Source organism: Fundulus heteroclitus, chromosome 22 (assembly GCF_011125445.2).
Source record: "Fundulus heteroclitus isolate FHET01 chromosome 22, MU-UCD_Fhet_4.1, whole genome shotgun sequence".
NCBI classification, from domain to species: Eukaryota; Metazoa; Chordata; class Actinopteri; order Cyprinodontiformes; family Fundulidae; genus Fundulus; species Fundulus heteroclitus.
In genome coordinates this window covers 11,011,522-11,033,855 of record NC_046382.1, presented here as the reverse complement: position 1 = coordinate 11,033,855, position 22,334 = coordinate 11,011,522, and the positions used below count along the sequence as shown (strand labels likewise).

The window sequence follows — 22,334 nt, the reverse complement described above, 5'->3', positions numbered from 1 at the left end:
GGTATAAGTGTGGATGGATGTTTGTCCTGAGTGTTGAATGTGTTGCTCTGTGATGGACTGGCGGCCTGTCCAGGCTTCACCCCGTCTCTCATCTAATGGCGGGGTTCAACCATTTTTACTTTTTTTCAGTAGTCAGTAGAATCACCAAGAAGCATTAGTCGGATAATAAACTTTATGCATTTATAGTTAAACTAAGAGCAACCTTAGCAATGACAATGATGGCTGTACATTGTATTAACTGTGACATAGGCCTACTTTTAGTAGAGAGCCTGACTGTGTGTGACTTTCTCTTTCTCAGTTTTCTGATAACGGCCTGGTCCAGTTTCAGTCGCTGGCTGAGAACGAACAATATCTGCTCCCGTCTCCCTCTGCTGAGGGTTTCCCTGGCGACATGAAAGTGCCCCTATTGGCTGCGTTCTGGGATGACGGCGACCTGACCCAGGGGAACGGGAAGCTGCGCTATAAGGTTAGATGTGTGTTGTCAGAAACCCTTTGGGAATAATCTGTTGTTGCTCTAGTGCATAAATTAACTCACTGACTTCAATCCAGAGACAACTTTGCAATAATGGCATCGCTGGTGTCTGATTCTCTCAGGAATACCCTAAGGCGGATGCGTCGGATGTCTACTCCCAGATGGTGTTTAATCGCACCGCAGACGAAGTGACAAAGTTTGAGGGTCTGAGACAGAGGCCTTCGTTTTCCCCTTCCTGGATCCTGAAGATCACTTGGGACAACGTGATGCCCGTCTCCTATCAGAAGACCAACTTTACAGAGGTGTGGTTTTCCCTTTACATTCCTATCCCTGGCACACAGTGTGACGCTGAGCAAACATAAGATAAAAGACATTATATACCTCTCTAAATATGCAGACCTTACCCTGTAATAAATCAACCCGAGTGGCTTTTAAATTGTGTTTGTTGTTCGACCCGCCTCTGTTTTGATTCAAAAAGGAACTGATAGTGTGGGAAGTCCTATTGTTTGCTTGTTCTACTTTAAATGTTATTGTGCAATATGAGATTCTTAAGGCGTAGGCGGGGAGAAAGCAGGTAGTTAGACTTCCTGTTTGGTCAACCGTCTGGCGCCACCTAGTGGTCAGGTCAGTCTTAGTGGATGTGTAAAAAAAAGACTACAATGACATTTGCTGCCTTTTGTCTTATCTTTGCATCATCAGACGGCGGATTAATTAAATTCAATTCAATTCAATTCAATTTTATTTATATAGCGCCAATTCATGAAACCTGTCATCTCAAGGCACTTTACAAAGTCAAGTTCAATCAGATTATACAGATTGGTCAAAAATGTCCTATATAAGGGAACCAGTTGATTGCATCAAAGTCCCGACAAGCAGCATTCACTCCTGGAGAAGCGTAGAGCCACAGGGAGAGTCGTCTGCATTGTCCATGGCTTTGCAGCAATCCCTCATACTGAGCAAACATGAAGCGACAGTGGGAAGAAAAACTCCCCTTTAACAGGGAGGAAAACCTCCAGCAGAACCAGAACCATAATCAGTATGAACGGTCATCTGCCTCGACCGACTGGGGGTTACAGAAGACAGAGCAGAGACACAACAAGAGAGAACAATTAATGCTTATCTTATCTCAATTTTTATTTTTATTTTGATCTGATAAAAAAAATAGTAATTTTATGACTTTTTTGCAGACTAACACTTTCCAGTGTATCTTGACCACGGACGGCGTACGCTCCTTTGCCCTGCTGCGATATGGGGAGATGAAATGGGGACCTGGGTTGAGGAAGCATCACAATGCTCTTATTGGCTACACAGACGGTGAAAAAAACACATTCAAGGAGACCACCGTCCCCCCAGAAAACCTCTTTGGGCCTGCAGGCAGATATAGACCCAATGAAGTCAGAGGAACACTGGGGAACCTTGGCCAGCTGGTGTATGATCTGACGGGGCCTCAAGGGCCGGATGTTGGTCCCCGAATCAAATGCCAGGCGTGGTCGAAGAAGGAGCCCGAGCCCGCTGAGTGGGCGGCGGGGGTGTCCTCCTGTCCTTGCACCCGCACCCAGGCTCTGGAGGACCTGGCATTCTTACACGATCTCACCGATCCAGGTGAAACAGTTCAGAAGCTGAGGGCTCAGCGCTGGGGGGGCACCTCAGGACAGATGTTCAGGTCGCTCCTGTCCAACCGCTATGGCGCTGGGAAGAGGTGCGTGTACGAACCCGAAGGTGCCTTGCTGGCTGGGTACAGCGAACGCTACTTCTACGGACACAGCACACAGAAATATATCGGTAATACTTTTCATTTTGCTATTTTAATTCTTTTTTTTAGGTAAAGTCTGACTGAAAAAAAAATACTGCTGATAAGATTCTTTCATTAGCTTTAAAACACGTTAATTAATGCAGAAACGGTCAAGTTCAGTGCATTCATTTGTGGGGGGGGGGGGGGGGGGGGGATTCCCACCTCAAGATTTAATTGTGCCTCACTAATTGGTGCCTCTAAGAATTCAAAAGTGAGACATAAATGTAAAGAAAGGATCTTATCATTTTATCAGTCTGTTTAAAAATATTTAAATTGTAATCTCTAACTTTGTGTGTCTCTGGGGTATAAATATGTTGTAACAGAGAAACCCATTTCTATTAGCTTCTTGTAAAAATCAGAAAAATTGATTCATCCATCATCTTCAGTCAAGAAACGACCACATGAAAACAGACACCAACGTAAACCTGCCTATATCTACGTTTAGAGCAATAACTAAGACAACAGCAACCGGACAAGGAGCCAAGTTTATGGTGACAAACCAAACAAGCTGAGGGTGGTAGGGACGATTGAAAATATTTCTCATATGCTCACTATTATTGAGCTGTTGCAGGAAGTGGCCTCTAGAGGTCGCCAAGTGCCCATAAGAACTGTTCAGAGGCCAGGAAAAAACCCTCATCCCAGATTTAAGCAAGGAATCATGTGCTCTGGCCAGATGAAAGCAAATTTGGGCAACAAACGCTCCAGGTGGAAAAGAAAAGATGAAAATGTCCCGATGAGTCTCAGTAATTCAGGTAGATAAAATGTTTTTGAGCAGGTCTTCTGGACGGCTCTTGTTGTTTCGTGTCTTCTCAAAGAGACGTCTACATCTAATTAATACCTCATTCCTTCTGTACGGAGGAGGATCTGTGATGCTGGGGGCCTATTTCCAGATCATGAGACAATGGGCTCTGTGAAACTCCTGTAGATGATTTATAAAAACCTGGTGGCCTCTGTCAAGGCAAGGCAAGGCAAATTTATTTATATTGCACAATTCAGTACAAAGACAATGCAAAGTGCTTTACATGATTAAAATATGGCAAAATAAAATGGAATAAAAGCAAGTAGGAATAAAATGTAGATAGAAAATAGAACAAAAAACTGGTGATTCAGTTAACTAGAACAGTTGAAGGCAATCCTAAACAAATGTGTTTTTAATCTTGATTTAAGGGAACTAAGGCTTTCCGCACCTTTACAATCAGACGGAGGAAATTGGTTCTACAGTGGGTCTTTCAGCAGAATAATGACCCAAAGCATTTGTCCAAAACTTCTGCCATGCACATCTAAGTGCTTAGACCTAAACCTTGTAGAAAGCTTGTGGAATGAGATGAAGAGAGGAAAAAAAAGAAGCTTGTTGCCAAGTGTTAACAGCAGCATTTAAAAAAACAACAATGTTATTTTCTAATATTAGCTTTGGTTCCTGCTGTTTAGACTTAGACTTAGACATTTTAATTTGTCATTTTGTATGCACAGAGTGCATACAGAACAAAATTTTGTTGCGTACAGCTTGTAAATTACAGTATACATTGCAGCAGTGATTAAAAAGTAAACAATTGAAACGTAAACAATGCAGGAGAAGAGAACAGTGTGCGATCATGGTGTAGAGGAGACACCATACACAGTGTCTCCTGTACACCTGTATAACAAGAAGCAGGATTATAGGTGATTTTAATTTAATTATAAGCAATTTAAACTGCATGGGTTGCAAGCAAGTGTGGTGGGCTGTGTAACCTGTGTTACCTGGGGGGGAGAAAGGCCCACCAATGCATGGTCGGTTTAAATCTGTCATGCCAGAATAACTAGACATCTCTTCCAACCAAAGTCGAGCGTCTTTAATTGTCGCCATTTCACAAAACCTTTCTCTGCAGATGAGGATCTTCTTCCGTTTCAGTGGTGCTGCATCGACTCTCCCCTGTGCCATCTTTATCTCAGCAAGAGACCCCTGGACCGCTGCCAGGGTTACAGCTTGGGCAATCGCAGTGGCTCTCCCCTGACAAACGGGGCAGCTCCGGGCGCCGGTGAGAGACCCCCCCCACCCCCCACACGCGAACAGAAATGAGCACAATCTTACTTAAGGGGCTTCCGTCGTGTTTTAACAGTGAAAGGCAATGTTTCCTCACAGCAATGGTGTACGGGGGCCTGCATTTCATCACCTTCGATGGGACAGAGTACTCGTTTAAGACCCTGGGGGAGTTTGTGATACTACGTCTCTCGTCTGCGAGGGGCTCTAATATCTTCACCCTACAAGGACAGATGGAGAAGCTCCACACGGTCGCGAGGGGGATCGTTGAGGTCCCAGCGGTGGTGCGCCTGGCTGCCTTCCACCAAGGCATCGGCAAGGTCAGGCTGGGATTTGAGCCGCAGCATCCGTCACAGTTTGGAGAAGTCCTTTTTGACCTCTGAGCATTATTATTTTAGCTCAGATTAAATTGATCTTTTAAACAGAAATCTGTCTTCCAAACCCTGTGTAATTGTTTGTGGTTTGTTGTGTTACTGACACAAAGTTTTATGTATTTTATCAGGGTTTTACATGACAGACCAACACAACGCAGTGCATAATTGACATGGTGGATGTTTAGGATTTGTACTGATTAAATGTGAAAGTTTGCCATTCACTTGTGCTCAGCCATCAGCTTTCACTGAAATTATAAGTGCAGGTTTTTAGGGGTTTGCCTCCACCAGCTCTGCACGTCTCAAGAGTGAATTCGTTTGCAAATCCTTCACAGAAAAGCTAAAGCTCAGTCAGATCGGATGAAGAAGGTCTGTTAACATCAATTTTAATGTCTTGCTACAGATTCTCTATTCCTTTTATGCCATTTATGTCGTTCTAACACACAAATATGCTTTGATTTGGGGACGCCGTGGGGCCATTTGTGGACTGTGAAGCTATTTTGAGCGCCCCCTGGCTGCAACAATGGTACAACGCAGGCTTTTTGGAATTTTCTTCAAGACAGGATTTTCACAGACAAATTTAAATCTTCTTAAAATGTAAAATGTTAGGTGCACCATAAATAATTCATCTTTTATTAACTATGTTTTTAGTTTTGGTTTAACTTAATCACAAACGTCCAGTGAGTTTTATTCAAGAGCAGACTTGGATGCACCGATTCAATAAACTTGCATACTTAAACACAGCGAGCGTTTTCAAAAAGACTAACTTATAACCAATTTCTGTTTCTGAGCGTAAATAAAGATTTTTTGACCAACTCAATGGAATGCACATTAAACCCCCCAAGAATCAGCGTACTGCAGGCCTTTCTTTTATCTGGACAAACCTGTGAACCCAATTTTGTGTTTCAGATGCAAAATCATTTTATATATATATATATATATATATATATATATATATATATATATATATATATATATATATATATATATATTCAGGTTTTCCTCCCCACAGCTTGATGCTGTTCGGCATTTCTGGTCTCATCCGACCAGAGCACTTGGTTCCAGGTGCCGCTTCCCTCTCTATAAACGTCTCCACAACTTTCTCCCTGATCTGCTGCGTTCCTCGGCCTTCACAATGCCGTTTGTTGACTGATGTTTAAATATCTGACGCCTTCAAAGACTTGCTGGATTCATACTGAAACTAAACTACCCACAGGGTATCAGATAAAACGGTTTTGACTACAAAAATACTTTTTTGGTCTGTCACATAAGATCCTAAATAAATAAATTTAGCATCTTACAAATAAATAATTTGTTGTTATGTGAACAATTTAAAGCGGATATGAGTGCTTTTGCAAGGCACAGTGCTTGATGTTTGGATCTATGTTTACACTTTCATTTTAGTGTCAAAATTAGCAAAAGTATGGCAACAACCACAATTCTGTATTTATTTAAAATGCGGTAAAGTCAGTACTTTAAGTTTAGTTCACTGTGAGGTAGATTGTATCGGTATCCAGATCTGGAAATGGAAGTAAAGGTACCTTATTCTAATACCAGGAAAATAAAATACACTTGTAAACCCTTATTTCAGCCTTTATCTATTATTTTCAGATTGAATGGAAGTGCTCCAACAAAGACAGTGGACTGCAGATCTATGTGGACGACGTTGAAGTCTCCGTCAGAATCGGTAACGCCCATCACGCACGTTTCATGTGCATGAGTACGATAAGATATTTTAGAGCTATCGAAGAGATCACACACTGTCCTAACTGTTAGAAATACATCCCACGTGTCCCTCCAGGTGTTGTGTACGAGAACAAGCGGGACTTTGCGGTGCGCTGTTTCTCGGTGAATCGCTGTGCAGCGGTGTATGCCGGCGGCCTCAAGGTGGCCGTGTGGAGAAGTGAAGGCTACAGCCAGCTGGCAGCCATGGTGGAGGTCCCCCAGACCTTCTACAAACGCACCGTGGGCCTCCTGGGTCTCTGGAGCGCAAACCGGTCCGATGATTTCCTCATGTCGGATGGCAATGTCCTGAGCTCCGAGGATCTCAACCCCCCTGAAGAGGAGAGGCTGAAACTCTTTTGCTTGTCCTGTGAGTCGACCGTGGAGGCATGCACGACTTTTACAGCTCATGAAAGCAGGAGGAAAAAAAGTTACTGTGGTGTGCAACATGAAACAAATGTGTTAAATAGAAGGAAGATCTTATAGAGAGAGGCTAGAAATGCTGATTGCTATGGTGAGTCCCCAATTGTTCTAGGGACAGGGCATCAGACAAAAACACCTACCTCAAAAACTATATGTCATGTCGGCAAAAGTTTTAAAATTGTAAACGGGAGAGGCTTCTAAAGGTCAAACTAAAACATTTTTCTGTGTCGACTGTGTGTTACGTAGCGGTTATTACATAAAGAAATATCCTTAACCTAAAGTTTGGAGGTGACAGTTCAGAGAAGAATTATAATTGGTTAATTCGCTGGGGTGGTTTTACACACAGGGTCAAATCAGACAAGGATGCCCATGTTTTTGTGTAAATATTCATCCTAATGGAAAAGTTAATGGTTCTAAGCTTCTTTATATTTTACAGAGTGCATGATATGATGACATCCTAACCTGAACATTTAGTGGTGAAATCCACAGTACATGGATCCGTTTAACTTTGAACGGTGTTTCTACTCCAACGTATAACTGAGCCATGGAGGTGACAGGTTTTCTTGCTCCTGTCACCAAAAGTCCAGTGTTTTCTAAATAATTTAGACCAGGGCTGTCAAACTCATTTCTATATTGGGCCACTTTGGCATCATGAAGTCATTAAAAGGGCCGGTTGCACCTGGATAGATGACACTTTTGATTTCAGAATATCATTTCAGTTCACATAAAAATGTAAGGAAATTCACAATAACATAAACGTAGCACCCTAAGGCCCATTTGATCAGTTTATCTGCAAAATAAGTTGATATTGGGGTGAGTTACACTTTAAACTCTCATCATTCTGCATCACTTTTTCTCTTTTTTGGACATTTCTGGGTTGTTCGAATGTGTTGTGGAAAAACTGACATCTAGTGGCAGGATGCTGTTACTACACAGTTAAAAAAATCAACATTAGCTACAGGAGGCACAGTTTTAGCATCTTTATACACTTTATAAGTATATAGGCCTCTACTTTATGACATGATGCGCCTTTTTTGGCTCATGAGGGCCGGATAATTTGCCTTGACGGACCGGATTTGGCCCACGGGCCTCGTGTTTGACACGTGATTTAGAAGGTTCATGTAAAGTTTTACATCCAGAGGTCCTCCGCATGTTTTAATTTATTTATTTCGCTTGGGATTTCCCACTGTCATTGGAGAAGAAGTGAACTGAAAACTGTGACAGAAATTGAAGAAACTTACTAAAATTGATTAAACTCAGGCAGCTTGAATTTGTTTGTAATTATATATATAAAAAAAGGGTTACTGGTAAACAAACAGTTGGCTGTGTGGTGCTTTGATGTCAGTCTAACACGGGATTCAATGCATTTGCATTTGGACTCAGTTATTTCTGAAGTAATCTGAGGTAACAGAGATGAAAAACACACCATTTCTATTACAGTCATTATTTTAGTTATTTACAGAAGTGTCTGGCGCAGTTTTGTAGGAACAACCAGTTGTAATCATCACTGCAAACTATTTTCCCATCACAAATGTACATAAACTTCTGGGAGTGCTTAGGGACCCGTGAGTTTTGGAAAGGCGGCAAACGCTGGTTTCTCAGCATCGAAGTTGACATTTTTAATGATCTTAGTTTGCTTTGGCCACCAAACAGCAAATTGCACCTTTATCCCACGGTGTTTCCAGGCATTGAGCTGGATTTGATTTTCTAAATGTAGCCACTCAGCTCCGGGTTTGAGTGAAACAACCAACACAGCGAATGAGTTGCAGTGTCTCCGCTCTCGTTTTCCAGGGGCGGTCCCAGGCCCTGAAAGCCTGTTGCTCTCTTCTTCGCCTCCGAGGGTTCTCCTGACGGCGGACTCCACCGCCGCTCTCCTGGAACGCCTCGGCCCTGCTGAGCTGGAAACGCAGAAGATAATTTGCAAAGACAGCATGCAGTGCGTAGAGGACAGCCTAGCATCCGGCATCTCTGACCTGGGCCAGCGGACTCTGGATGCCCAGACGCAGTTTACGAACCTGGCTCTCATCTACGGTACATTTATCAACACCTCCAGGCTTTAAGCAGTCCTTCTTTTCATATTCCTCCCCCCCTTCACGCTAACGTCCTGCGACATGTTTGTCATCCGGCAGGCAACATGCCACCCATAGTGACAGAGCCCGCTGTGATACACTCTAAGGTCAACTCTCTGGTCACCGTTCACATTGTTGCTCAGGACCCAAACGGTGACCCCATCACCTACTCACTGCTATTCCCCAGGCCTCCAGAGGCGTCCGTTGATAGGGGTGAGACACACACACACAGACACACACACACACAAATTCATCCCCTCTTCCTCCATTCATCACTGTTACTGATGACATGACTGGTGACATTTGTTAGCGGGATGAAGAGGCCGCTGCTGTTGACTCAGGAGATGGCCGTCTTCCCGCTGTGACAACGGCGATGCGTAATCGCTGTGGGCGTGTGTGTTTCTCCTTTCTGTCCAGGGACCGGCTACCTGACATGGACACCCCTCAGCACTCAGCCTGTCCAGCTGACCATCAAGGTCAGCGACCAACAGACAAGCTCCTTGTTCACCCCCGTCCTGCGTGTCTGCAACTGTCTTAACGGAGGAACCTGCCTGTATGACAGCGTCGCTGAAAATCATCTGCAGGGCAAGTTCCAGGTACTGTCATTCGGGATTTAAGATGTTTTTTTTTTTTTCACTTCTTATTCTTTGTTGAAATCCTAGAGCAGGGGTCTGTAACCTGTGGCTCTTTGGATCTTCCACAGTGGCTCTTAATAACTTTGGCAACAAATTATATTTTTATTATGGTATTTAAATGTGGTAATGATAATAAATGCAGGTTTTAGCAGTTTTTTTCTTGGAATAATTGCAGAATGATTCTAAAGGTGCCAGTAATATTTAGTTTTAAATCAAAAAATTTTCATTATGTTGTAAACTATGATTTCTTTTTACATCATTATATCCACAAATATCAACATCCTGTCCATCCTCTTTTTTAAACTTCAAAATAGACATAAAAGGGCGTTCCTTTAATCGATGACAGCAGATTTTCTACAGTAGATCTTTATCAAAGATTATAACTATAAGGCAACATTTGCAGCTATGAACGAGTTTAATTCAAGTGGACTGTGGGCAAAATGCCTCTTTAGACTGTAAAGGTTGCACGCCCCTGAACTAGAGGAATAAAACCTTTTTTTATGGGAAATGTTGATTCCCATAAAAGTGATTCCCGCCTTTTCCTGGAGTATGGATTGACCCATTCTGTTGAGCAGATAACATTTTAAAAATCGCTGATGTAGCTTAACTATAACGACCGCAAGTCCTGCATTTGTCTGAGACAGTCCGGGTGAAAGTAGACAAAATGTATTGTAATGTATAATTATTACAGGCAGACAGGAAAATGTAGGTTAAAGTAATAAAAATGGCTATAAGGTTGTTGTTTTGTGGTGAAATCTCAGAAAAACATAATATTTAATACGTTTTTTGTTTGTAATTATCCTTATCTGTCCTTACAACATACATTGCATTTAAATGTGTCATCTGCATTGAACCCTCCCGTTGTTATGGAGCAGTGGGGGGGCCACTGTGGGATTTGAACCGGGGAACTTGCAGCCTTACCAGTTTCCCTAATGGTTGTGAAAAATCTGAATCCTTTTTTAGCCAAATTCAGCACCTGCGCCATGTCTTTCCCAGGATAAAATAAGGTAGTATCATCTGCAAATAAAACGCATTGTGAAGAAGAATGCTATGATCGATAGTGTCAAAAGCCTTTTTGATCCACAAAAACACTTAAAAAAAATGTCCTGTTGATTGCATTGCAAATTTCTTCTGTAAGTTCCATAAGTGCGATTGATGTAGAGTGATTAGTTCTGAATCCATACTGACCATTACTTAAAATGTTGTATCTGTTTATAAACTTATCCAACCTACTTACAAATAGTTTTTCTAGTATTGTAGAAAATTGTGGAAGCAGGGACAGTGTTCTGTAGTTGGAGAACACATTTTTATCTCCATTTTTATAAAGTGGAATTACTTTGGCTGTTTCCATGTGTTCAAGAGAAAAAAAACCTGTTGAAAACGATAACTTACATATAAATAGTTCATTATATCCATGTCTACATAATCAGTGGATCCTTTACTTGCATTCCTGAACGAGCCACAGATTTTCAATGCATAGTTTGTAGTCTGTTTATTTATTGTGCAGGAGTGTTAAACCAAACACTGGGACAAAAAAATGGAACAATGACAAGATAAATTACATGTAAATGTGTTCAATGCTTTTCCACAAGCACCCTAAATATTTTTTTGTTTTGTTGAGGACGGTGTGGCTAACAGTTTAACTTTAAAAGTCATGCAGCGTTCTCACAATCTCTTTATTCTCTAAAAAACACCTCATGGGGGAAACCATTCAGATAAACAATTACAAATCTAAACTAAAGCATTTATAGAAATCTCTGAAAAAGTTTAGCTTTTTTCGTAGAATGGAACAAAATAATATTTGTTGAAATTATAATTCCTCTGAACATTTCCGAGGCATTGAAATAATTATCGGAATATGTGAAAGCAGATGAGTACTTCTGTTGTGATGTAAGATGAATCGTCGTGTTTTTTTGTTTTTTTTTAATCTTTTTCATTGTTAAATTGATGCATAGGTGGTGGGGTGCTTGTGCCCGAAGGAATACAGTGGGAAGTTCTGTGGGAACACAACGGACGTGTGTCGAGGCAAACCGTGTTTCAGTGGGGTGCAGTGCCACGTAAAAGACCCCGGCCAGTTCACCTGTGGAGACTGCCCTGACGGTACCGTCTCCAGCGGCAAGGAGGGCTACAAATGCTTTGAGTATGGTCTGTAGTACACCAGCTATTATTTCTTTTAAATATGCCGTCACGTTTTCATCTAGCGACCTCAAACACGATAGCCGTCCTTACTCCTGTTTCCCGGTGTTCCTCCTCAGACATGTGCAGCCCTCCTTTTCCCTTCCCATGCCACAAGGACGCAGAATGCCGAACCACCAAACTCAGCTACAGCTGCGCCTGCAAATCTGGCTTCAGCGGAGATGGACACAACTGCACAGGTGCTAAATGTTGACCGGTTAGATAAAAATAACCACAAATACTGCCTTGAAAAAGTATTTATACCCCTTTTACTTTATCTCACTAGAGCCACAAGCTTTCTTTGTAGTCTTAAGTTGGACCAACACAGAGTAGTGACGTTGATGGTTTATAAAAATGATATACAAGAGAAATCTGAAATGTAGGGCGTCTATTCAGGGTCCTTTTTGTTAATGCTGTGTGGAACCACCTTTCATTCAATAACAGGTACACGTCTAATGGGGTGTTCACACTGAACGCGGCGTCTGTGAAGTTTCCTGAAGTTTTACGAAGGGGGTCACGATGCTGCATTTCCCGGGGAAAACCTACGGAGCTAGAACAGTGACAGCTTGCAGCGAAAAATTAGACAATGAAAAGTCAAACATTGTTAGAATGTAAAAACATATGATGATATTCTCATGTTATGCGGCAGCTTTGTCCAATGACAGACGTTTGTCGTTGTCGCTACAAGCTGGCATTGTTTTGCCGTCGGGGGGCGGAGCTAAACCGAAGGCCCGTTTTTGGGCCCTCTGTTTTTCCCATACTCATCATCTACCTGCTGTCACTGGTTTAGCTCCATGTCACTACAATCATTAGCTGTAAAAGCTTATGAAGATAATATCAATGAAAATAATGCCCTTCGTTGTGTTGAGCAGAGGTACTTGACCGGCGCTTTCCATAAGTTTAATTTCCACAAATTCAGTCCCTCAAAAACTAGATGGAAATGTGCTGAGGAAACCACTGCAGTGAGGATTAGTAATGAAAAAGAGCCACCACGGGTATTCACAATGGTGTTGTCTTCAACAACTCAAAAAGAAAGGTTTTGTATAAAATAATACTACGTATTCTTTCAGTGATGTCATCAAAATGTTGGTTGTTTGTACCTGTAATACTTTATCGGTTTCTTTTGCTGTTCTTTTTATATCTGTCTGCAGGTGTAGAAGCAGACTCCATAAATGTAATTTTGTTCTCTCCTTTTCTTCTACTCTATTTTCGTCACCTTTTCTCCCTTTTGGGATTTATCTCTTCCTTCCCTTCTCTTCTACTTTCCCGTTTTCGTGTCCATTGAACGTTAAATAGTCCCAGAATAATATCTAATAAAGCTTTTTGTATACACACACACACACGCACACACACACACACACACACATATATATATATATATATATATATATATATATATATATATATATATATATATATATATATATATATATATATATATATATATATATATATATATTTATAGTCCTCTTCTGGACTGAGACGTCTGATGTTTCTCCAAGTATCTGTTGGAGCCACTTCTCCAGAGTTAAGGATTATTATTACTTCTGCAAGGCATTGTATTTACATGTAATGCCTGAATTTGTTGACTCATTAAGGATTTTTTTTTTTTTTGCAGATGTGGATGAGTGCACAGAGCCTATGATATGTGAGAATGCCAAGTATGAGTGTTTGAACAACCGTGGATCTTTTAAATGCCTCTGCAGATACAAAGACTCCAAGAATGCTGACGGATGTGGTGAGTACAAAAGTATTACTTCAGAATATTTAGCTAGTGGCAGATATATACTGTAGAATTGTATTTATAAATGGTCTAAGCTTTCTTTACAATCAGGCAATGTATTTTATTTCTATATTTATTTTGCAGGTACCTCTCCGAATCCTCCAGGTATGGTCTCCCATTTACAGTTTATTTTCTGGCTTAACTAGCTGTATTATGGCCGCCGTCGGATACATTTATAATATAAATCTTCATTGTGCTTATGTGTCGACAGGGTACAACATGTTTAACATCTCCATGGGCTGGAAAGACGAAAGTACAGATAGAACCAAGCAGGTGAGTGATTGTGTTCTGATTTCACCCCTGTCGCAAAGACCTTACAGTAATAATAGTCTCTGTTTGACTGCAAGGTGATGGTTTAAATATGTTTCTCAGCTGGATGACCTCCTGTCAAGAGGTTTCACAAATAAGTTCTACAACATCAGCAAGAAAGTTTCATCCAAACCTGGCGCCGACGAGTATCGAGTGGCTGTGTCCAGCGACACGCCCCACTGGTACATCCGGGACTACCTGGCCAGAGTCGGCGCCTACTACGGCATGAAAGACGTGGAAGTTGATGGTAAGATGCTGGTGTGCGAGTGTAAATCTGTGCAGCTCACAACATAGTGAACAATAGAACCGCGGAGACGCCTTTTTCATGATGAACACGACGAAGCATTTTTGAACTGCTCCATCTTGATTCTGGAAACAGATTTAGATGAGTGTAAGGCCAAGGAGGCCGGATGCGTCTTCCCTGCCAAGTGCATCAACACCTACGGAGGCTACAGGTGTGTTTGCAATGGCACAGAGGTCGACGGAAGCCAGTCCTGTATAATTTGTGAGTATGCATAGAATCCTAGATAGAAATACATGAAATCTCAATAATATCACTCAGAATATCACTCAAAAGTTAGTTTATTTTAGTAATCAACTCTAAGAAGAGAAGTTGATTTTGACAAATATGCATTACAGTTAATGAAAGCCCAAAATCTAGCTTCTGATAGATGTTGAATATTAGACCAATAAAGGTTATGATTGGATTTTATTGTGTTTTTAACACAGAAATGTTTCTCCACAAGCAGGGTGAGCTAAAATTGGTCATTACTATAAAAAAAAATTGGCTGTTAAAGGAGTGCTGTACACAAACATATTGAGGGAAAGTTAGGTGGAAGGAAAAAGCACGGAAGAAAATGTTGCACAAGCAGCATGGATAGCTGCAGCCTTAAAGAGCCACCACGCACAAACCTGTCCAGGATTTGGTCTACATATGTGACATTCGTTGTATTGAAGCCACGACTGAAGCAGAGACATTAGAAACCACTTTTCAGGGATAAGGAGAAAAGGAACTGGGCTGCTGCCTGGTGGCCCCAAGCTCTGTCTTCAAATGAAAATTATTTTTTGTATTTTATTTAAAAATTTAAGTTTTTAAAGTTTAAGTTGCTGTCTGCTGGTGTTGGTCTACTGTGTTTTATGAAGTCCAAAGTCGACAAAGTCATCTGCCAGGAAACTTTAGAGCCCTTCATGATTTTCTCTGCTGATAAGCTTTATTGAGATGCTGATTTAATTTTCCTGCAGGAACTGGCACCTGCCCCCATGGATAAAGGCACTAAAACCTGTTTCAATGAATATGTGCTTGGCTGGCCAGCAAACTGGTCTGGACTAAACCTTATAAAAAAATCTATGCATTTTTTTAATAGTGTCCTGTCCGGCAGTGTGGCATTAAGAATTGTCTTAATGCCAAAAACAGATTTTACTTTCACAAGTGGAGCCGTACCGCTTTCACCACAGTGCTCCGCTTGATTTATATATGTAAATAGCTTTGTTATAATTTATAAAGGGAATATTTCATGTTATATGGACGCTACAATAAGAAATTAGAAGAGAGGAAGAAAGGAAAAAGAAAAAAAAAAACGTAGAAAAGGTTGAAGATAATAATACCTGTTTTAATGACTATGTGCTTGGCTGGCCAGCAGACTGGACTAAACCTTACAGAAAATGTATGCATTGCTGTCAAGAGGAAGACAAGAGACACCAGAACCAACAATGCAGACGACCTGAAGGCCGCCATCATACCTCAGCAGAGTTCAAAGCTGATCTTCTCCATGTCACACCGCATCAGTGCAATAATTCATGCACTGCAAAAACAGAACTAACAATAAGTCAAATTTTCTGGAAATGAGTGCATTTATCCTTGATTATAGCAGGTAAACGAGATGATTTGCCAATGGAGTGAGTATTTTAACCCCTAAAATAAGATAATTAGATATACTGCACTTGAAATAAGATGATAGAGATGAGTTGTTCCTATTTTAAGTGTAAAAATCTCATTGCATTGGCAAATCATTTTATTCACCTGCTGAAATCAAGGACAAATGCACTAATTTCAAGAAGATTTGACTCATTTTTAGTTTTGTTTTTGCAGTGTGCAAATGGGGCCCTGACCAAGTATTAGTTTGTCCACATTCTGTGTTAAAAACAATTCCTTATTGATCCCGTGTAAACTTAAAATCTTCTCAGAAACTGAATTTTGTCTTTTCATAATCTGCAAACCACAAGCATCTAAATTAACAAAAAAAATTATAACATTTAGACATTTATATATCCTTCTGAGTGTAAGGAATCTTTATAACATAAATATATTCAATGATGTTATTAAGCTGCACATGTATTTTACAGATAAAAGAGCACTTTTTTTGCATGTGTTTAAAATATTTTGTTTTGTGTGGCACTTGTTTTCCACCTTCTCTCTCCATGAAACCTTTTCAACCAGCCGAGCGATCAGAGGAGCCTGACTCGAACGTGGATCTGATCCTGGGTCTGGTGCTGGGCATCGGCATCCCTCTGCTACTGCTGCTGCTGCTTCTGGCTCTGCTGGCCTGCTTCTGCTGCCGCAGGAAGACCGTCACCGGAGAGTGAGTACCGTCAGCAGTCCTTAGACGTTACGCCTTTGAACTAGGACCCAGCGTTCAAAGAGAACTTAAGAATTGTGCCAATCGGTTGTTCTAAAGATTATATGGATACAACAAGTTCAGTTTGATTACAGCTTTTAGGGATCTAAATCCAGAACAGTCATAAGACTTAGCCTTTCTATAAACAATGAAAGCAACGCATCAGTCTTCATCTTATTTATTCTGTAATGAGCGTAACCACATCAAAAGCTGCACACTAGTATACTAGCAAAGGTCCTACAGCCCAATTGGCCCAGAAAGCAAGCAATGACAGACCACTGGAAGTCAAAATCACTGGATATAAGACATAAAATGCCTTTAGGTGGGTCAGCAGATCCTTGAGGCAGGGAAGGATAATGTTCATGCAGCGGATTTGAGAATAAACAGCTGTAAAGAATGACACACACACACAATCTAATACACAAACGGTATTTCAGGGTACAGTAGTCCAGTTGGCCTGGCCAGGATAAGTCCATTCCAGGAACTTGAAGGCTGTAAATCCTGTCTGCTGTTCTGCTGCTGCTGCTGCAGCACCATCCTCCTCCTGCTCAACTTCTCAGTTGGAGGAAAGACTGCCCACTCTATTACTATATTAAACAAAACACTTCCTACTAACAGCTTTTGTGCGAGTTATGAAACTTTACCTTTAGACCACACAAGATTATTGGTGATACATCGCTTAGAAGAATAAAAAACCCCAACTACATGCACATAGTAAAAATTAGCTCACTATAGAGGGCATTGCTAAGCTTGTCTAATAACATTTTTCCTTTTTGGATTATTTTAGACTAATTTAGTCAGGAATCTCCCATGAAGGAAATGTAGAGAGCGTCTTTGGTCAGATTCCACAGTAAACTCCTCTCGGTTACAAGCTCCTATGCAACTCTGACGTTTCTCAGGTTTTAAAAATCGATGGAAAAGAATCTCCCTTCATATGATCACAGTCACCATATCACAAGTCACTGTGACAAATACCCACGCAATAGGGCTGGACGATAATTCAATAACGATATATATCGATTATAGACAATAAGGGTCAATAATAAGTTCAAAAGAATAACAGTTTTCCTTCCTTTTGCATTCTAGCCATGTAGGTTAATATTACAGTCATTACATTCTCCCAACCAATCACAACACAGACCCAGGAACCAAGCTCCGCCCCCTTCAAAGAGTTCAGAGAGCACACGTTCTTTTTGCTTTTTAAAAACTTGTAGTTTTGGTAAAAAGTTGGTTGAATAAAGGGTTGAGTTTGAATTCAGAGTTTGTGTGTTTTGTATCTAAAAATAAGTTGCTAAGAAACTATAAAACGAACAGCGCTGCACTTAAAATATATGTTTTAAATTTGTTGATAATTATCGATATTGATCAATATGATTTCTGTTTTATCCATATGCTTTTTTTCTATATCGTCCACCTCTACCACACAGCAGCGGTGTTTTGTTGTTGCCATAAAGTGTCTGTTGAGGTGATATTCAGGATAGATCTGTTCACTATTTGACTCAAACAAGTAAACTGCTCTGCTTGTTCGACCACAAGATGGCCGCTGGGTCTAAATTTAGCAATTTGATGTCATTTGAGGAATGCCCTATTGTAGCTTGAATATTCTTTAACATTTTAGCTTAGTTTAGCTAAATTTAGCTTCGGTCAGTTTGGATAATACACCTTATTAATGTAGCTTAATTATCACATCTTTCAATGTTTTTTTATTTATCTTAGATAAACATGCTGTGCTACCTTATGTAATTTTAGCTTAGTTTAGCCTATTTTAGGTCAATTAAGAGAATACACAGTGTAGCCTAATTGGCCTAAATTATTTTGGTTATGACTTTTTTATCTTAAAGTACCTAAACTGCTGTACTACCTTTTTTAGCTTAGTTAGCTTTTTTTTTTTTTAGCTACACCTAAGGTCAGTTAAACCTCTCCTATTTTTTTCTAAGTTAAATTGTTTATTCTGGCTCTATTTAATCTAAATGTATCCTATAAATCCTTCCTTTGCTTTGCTTGATTTAGTTTAGTTTATGTTGCCTTGGCCAAATTAATTGAAGCTAAGATTAATTGTCTTTGGTGTAGCCTCTCTTTAGATTATCATTGATGTCACATTTGGTTAATTTAGAAAAATTGTACTATTATGTATTAATTTTTCAATAAAGGTTTGTTTATATAGTTCCAATTCATGATACATGTCATCTCAAGGGACTTTACAAAGTCAAATTCAATCAGATTAAACAGATAAGTCCAAAAGTTTCCTCTCTAAGGAAACCCAGCAGGTTGCATCAAGTCTCTCCAAGCAGCATTCACTCCTCCTGAAAGAGCGTAGAGCCACAGTGGACAGTCGTCTGCATTGTTGATGGCTTTGCAGCAATCCCTCATACTAGGCATGCATGAAGCGACAGTGGAGAGGAAAACTCCCCTTTTAACCTCAAGCAGAACCAGAACCAGGCTCCGTGTGAACGGTTATCTGTCTCGACCGACTGCTATTAGTATAGCTTATCTTAACATTGTTTAGTTTGGCGTAATTTGGTTTAAATGATCTAATCTCCATTTATCTGATCCTATTTGATTTGTTTTTATTACTTTGTTTAGGTATATCTTAATTTATCTTAGCATCCAGGTTTCAACTCATACATTATGTGCCTATAAATTAAGCTAAATCAGCCTACCAGGACATGTAAGAAAACTTTTTTCTGTCTGTAAGATGTTTCCTAGTGGCTCTGACTTATTAGAAATAACAGAGTTTTCCCCACATTTTGTTGCAGAGGCAAACAAATCACCACACTACGGATTTAACGCATAGCGGATGAAAAGCTTCATTCTACTTATTATTTTTCCAAATGCACATAACATTGTGTTTTGTAATGTGCATGCGTACTTAGCTGCAACGTGTTGCCTTGTATGTGTGCAGATGTATGGCATCTGGACCAGGTGTTAGTGGGCCATAGAGACACCTAATCCCCTTGATGACTGGCCTCTTTTCCTGCTTTCACTCAACCACACTATGAATGTAACAATGCTGTCTGCGTCAGCATTGTCGGATCATGTTAGATTAGAGGGGGGGGGGGGGTACTAAAGCCAGAGAAACATTACCTCTGTGTTTCTTTCAGCAGAGAGAGAGAAAACAGAGATTCTTGGATTATCTGGTAAAATCGACTAAAGTCCTCGAGCTATTTGCTACAATGGAGCAGATACGAGTGAAATGGCCATTTCCAGCTTTTCCATTAGCTTCCCTCGGTTGTTCTGTCACATTTTCCGAGAAAACTATGACTAAACACTAAACAAAGGATCTGGTGGTGCATCTGCCAATATCGCAAGAAATCATTTCACAGGTTGTGTCTCTTTTGCTTGTTATTCATGGGCTGATTAAGCAGCAGGCTGGACAGTCTGACTGGGCCCCGTTATCAAACGGGATATACATATTAACAGAGAGAGCGGTTGTAATATACAGTGCAGTACGTTTTATTGGCCAGCAAAACAACACTGAGTCTGGAGAAAACGTTCAGATGCGAGCGCCATGTTTTTAATCAGCTTTAGCCCCAGATTTCAGCATCTTTCAGGGTATCTAGGCTAGAACAAGCATGAATATGCATGAGTCACGGTTGCTCATCCAAAGATTTCCATAAACCTTCCTAACGATTATTGTCTACTGTCTTAGAGATATGGACAGCAATAAACACAGCAAAGAGATTCAAGCGTAATGGAAGTGTTAAACGTTTTATATAAACAAGTACACAACCACGCCACGGTGCAAAAGAAACCTTTAGCCCTAGTTACAGTTGTTACAGCATTAAAAGGTTGCAGAAAGTAAATGTGCGCATCACTTTACAGCAACGGGACCCGAACACTGCTACAGCGGCATTTTAACGGTGCCTCACAGGTTTGCATGATTTTAACAAATGAAATGATGACAAATTATTTAAAAAAATATTTCCAGCTTTAGTTCATTCTGCACAATTCAACTGACTCAACAAATAAACCAGTTAAAGATAAAATGTAAGAAAAACCACAAAAAAAGTTGAAAAACTTGCATTAGTGTTCATACCTTTAAATCAATGCTTTGTCGAGGCTTCTTTTGATTACCTCCAGCATTTTTCTTTGTGAGATCCCACCTGCCACGTTTTATAGGTAATCTGATTCACCAGAAACAAAGGTTAGAAATCTTTGTAGGATTTTTCCTGCAGCATTTCATGTAAATACAGTTTGTGAAAAATATCCCAAAACCTCTTGAGAGAAGATGCTTCCAGGCTTAAATGCATGTTGTCACACAAAGATAACCCTGAGCATCTTTGAAAAAGCGTCACAGTCTGCGTTGAGCTGCGGGGTTTCGTTTTCTCAGGTGGATCTGCGTTTAAATTAGGGTGGAGCAAATGGGCAACAGTTCAAAATACCAGTCTGTGTTAATCTAAAACCCATCAGATCTCTGCTAGAAAGCTGAAGTCTAAACAAGATTTAATTTTGCAGCATTACAGTGAGTCGCAGCACACTTTCCAAATGAACAAAAGAACGACTTCATTCAGAGAAAATGTATTTCTTTAATTGGCCAAACAAGAGTCCAAAACAAAATCTGACTGAAATTATGTGGCATCACTTGAAGAGCAGTGGCGCCTCCAGAAATATTTCATAGGGGGCCAGATGGGGCCACTTAAACTTTTGGGGTGGCACTGAAACTAAAAGCTGTAATTTCACGATTTTATTCTACTGTTGTAATAAAGCAGCATGTAGAAAATTATTAGAAAGACTTAAGTAAACGCTTCCTACTAATATCTTTTGGATTTTAATGGTTTTCTGAACTTTTAATGTTCCTAATGATCTAATGTGCATAGACCAATAACAGTACAGTTAATATTTTGAGTTGAACAATTCCTTTTTATTGCGTAATTACATTAGGAATAACGTGCACATTTATTCATTTATTGGAAACCAAGGCAGTTACTAGAGGGAAAGTAGATACTGGCAGATACAAATAAAAGCGCAATAGAAGGTCAAGAAGAGCGGCTGCCTTGCTGGCTGTCCATGATGGGATGACATGCTAAAATAACGCTACTACAATTTACACTGGCCAAGACATGGCACGGGGGGCCACCCCCTGGTGGCGCCCCTGTTGAAGAGGAGTCCTTACAATCTAAGAGTAGCAGAGTAGACATAGAACAGAAAGACTAGCGCTGGAATTGAATCCAGAAATGTTTTCACTCATGCAACTGGATCATAACAGCTTTTCCCCTGTTTATAATTTAAAAAAATGAAGCTGGATATGTGTCAGATTAAAGGTTATGAAATGCTTTATCATGCTCTATTTTTGTTAATTTTTTTCCAAAAGCATGGCAACTCAGGAGTTCTGTAGACGTTTCAGATCCACTGATGGTCGTTAATTTTACGCCTGCATTCTGCCGTGTTTTCTTGCAGCCTCCCCCACCTGATGCCAGACCACATCCAGCAGCAGTACAACCCCCCACCCTTCAACTACGCCGACCCGGCCCTGCAGTACATGAGCCACTGCAGCCCTCGGGTCTTAGACAACGTCACGCCCCGGCAGCGGCTGAGATAGCCAGACTCGCAGTTTAACAAAGACGGTGCAAGCCCTTTTCCAGATCCCGTGTGAGATAATAATGACGTGGTGTAAATTATTTGGGTTTTCTTGAACAGGTAATTCAGTCTGGTTAAGTGGCAAAGTCGCCTAGTTGAATCTGCGAGGCTGAATCGTGACACGTTTGTTATTTTCATTCCTATTTAGTGTGCAAGGGTTTTGAATCTGTCTGACCCAGCAGAAGTCCACCATGTCTTGGCAGGGTATGTTGATTAAAAGTGAAAAACACTGCAGTGCTCTTTGGTTTCCAGTTAATAGCTGGCCAACAGCATTTGTCAGTCCATAAAAGGGTGCCACTGTTTAAAAAAAAAAAAAAGATCATTTATGTACTGTTCATTGTTGCATCCTAGTTCATTTACCACAGCAGATGCTC

At 40.5% G+C, this 22,334-nt stretch overlaps 1 protein-coding gene across 1 annotated transcript; it reads left to right on the top strand.

The window, feature by feature from the left end:
- Window positions 1-391: 391 nt before the first annotated feature.
- Window positions 392-22,262, top strand: si:ch73-105b23.6 (mucin-like protein). Its single transcript, XM_021316331.2, has 19 exons — window positions 392-466; window positions 595-774; window positions 1,660-2,254; window positions 4,130-4,279; window positions 4,384-4,601; window positions 6,264-6,339; window positions 6,454-6,744; window positions 8,589-8,828; window positions 8,927-9,079; window positions 9,284-9,462; window positions 11,457-11,646; window positions 11,757-11,876; window positions 13,295-13,414; window positions 13,544-13,564; window positions 13,671-13,732; window positions 13,832-14,015; window positions 14,148-14,273; window positions 16,206-16,347; window positions 21,781-22,262. Exons 1-19 carry the CDS (start codon window positions 392-394, stop codon window positions 21,920-21,922), a joined length of 3,264 nt encoding a protein of 1,087 aa, XP_021172006.2. The 3' UTR covers window positions 21,923-22,262.
- Window positions 22,263-22,334: the final 72 nt, after the last annotated feature.

What these genes read in the sequence shown, in the direction of transcription:
- si:ch73-105b23.6 (XM_021316331.2), top strand. Translation starts at nt 392, where the DNA reads ATGAAAGTGCCCCTATTGGCTGCGTTCTGGGATGACGGCGACCTGACC. An exon ending in ATCTGCAGGGCAAGTTCCAG is followed by an intron (nt 9,463 to 11,456) that starts GTACTGTCATTC and finishes ATTGATGCATAG; the next exon opens with GTGGTGGGGTGCTTGTGCCC. An exon ending in CTACAAATGCTTTGAGTATG is followed by an intron (nt 11,647 to 11,756) that starts GTCTGTAGTACA and finishes GTTCCTCCTCAG; the next exon opens with ACATGTGCAGCCCTCCTTTT.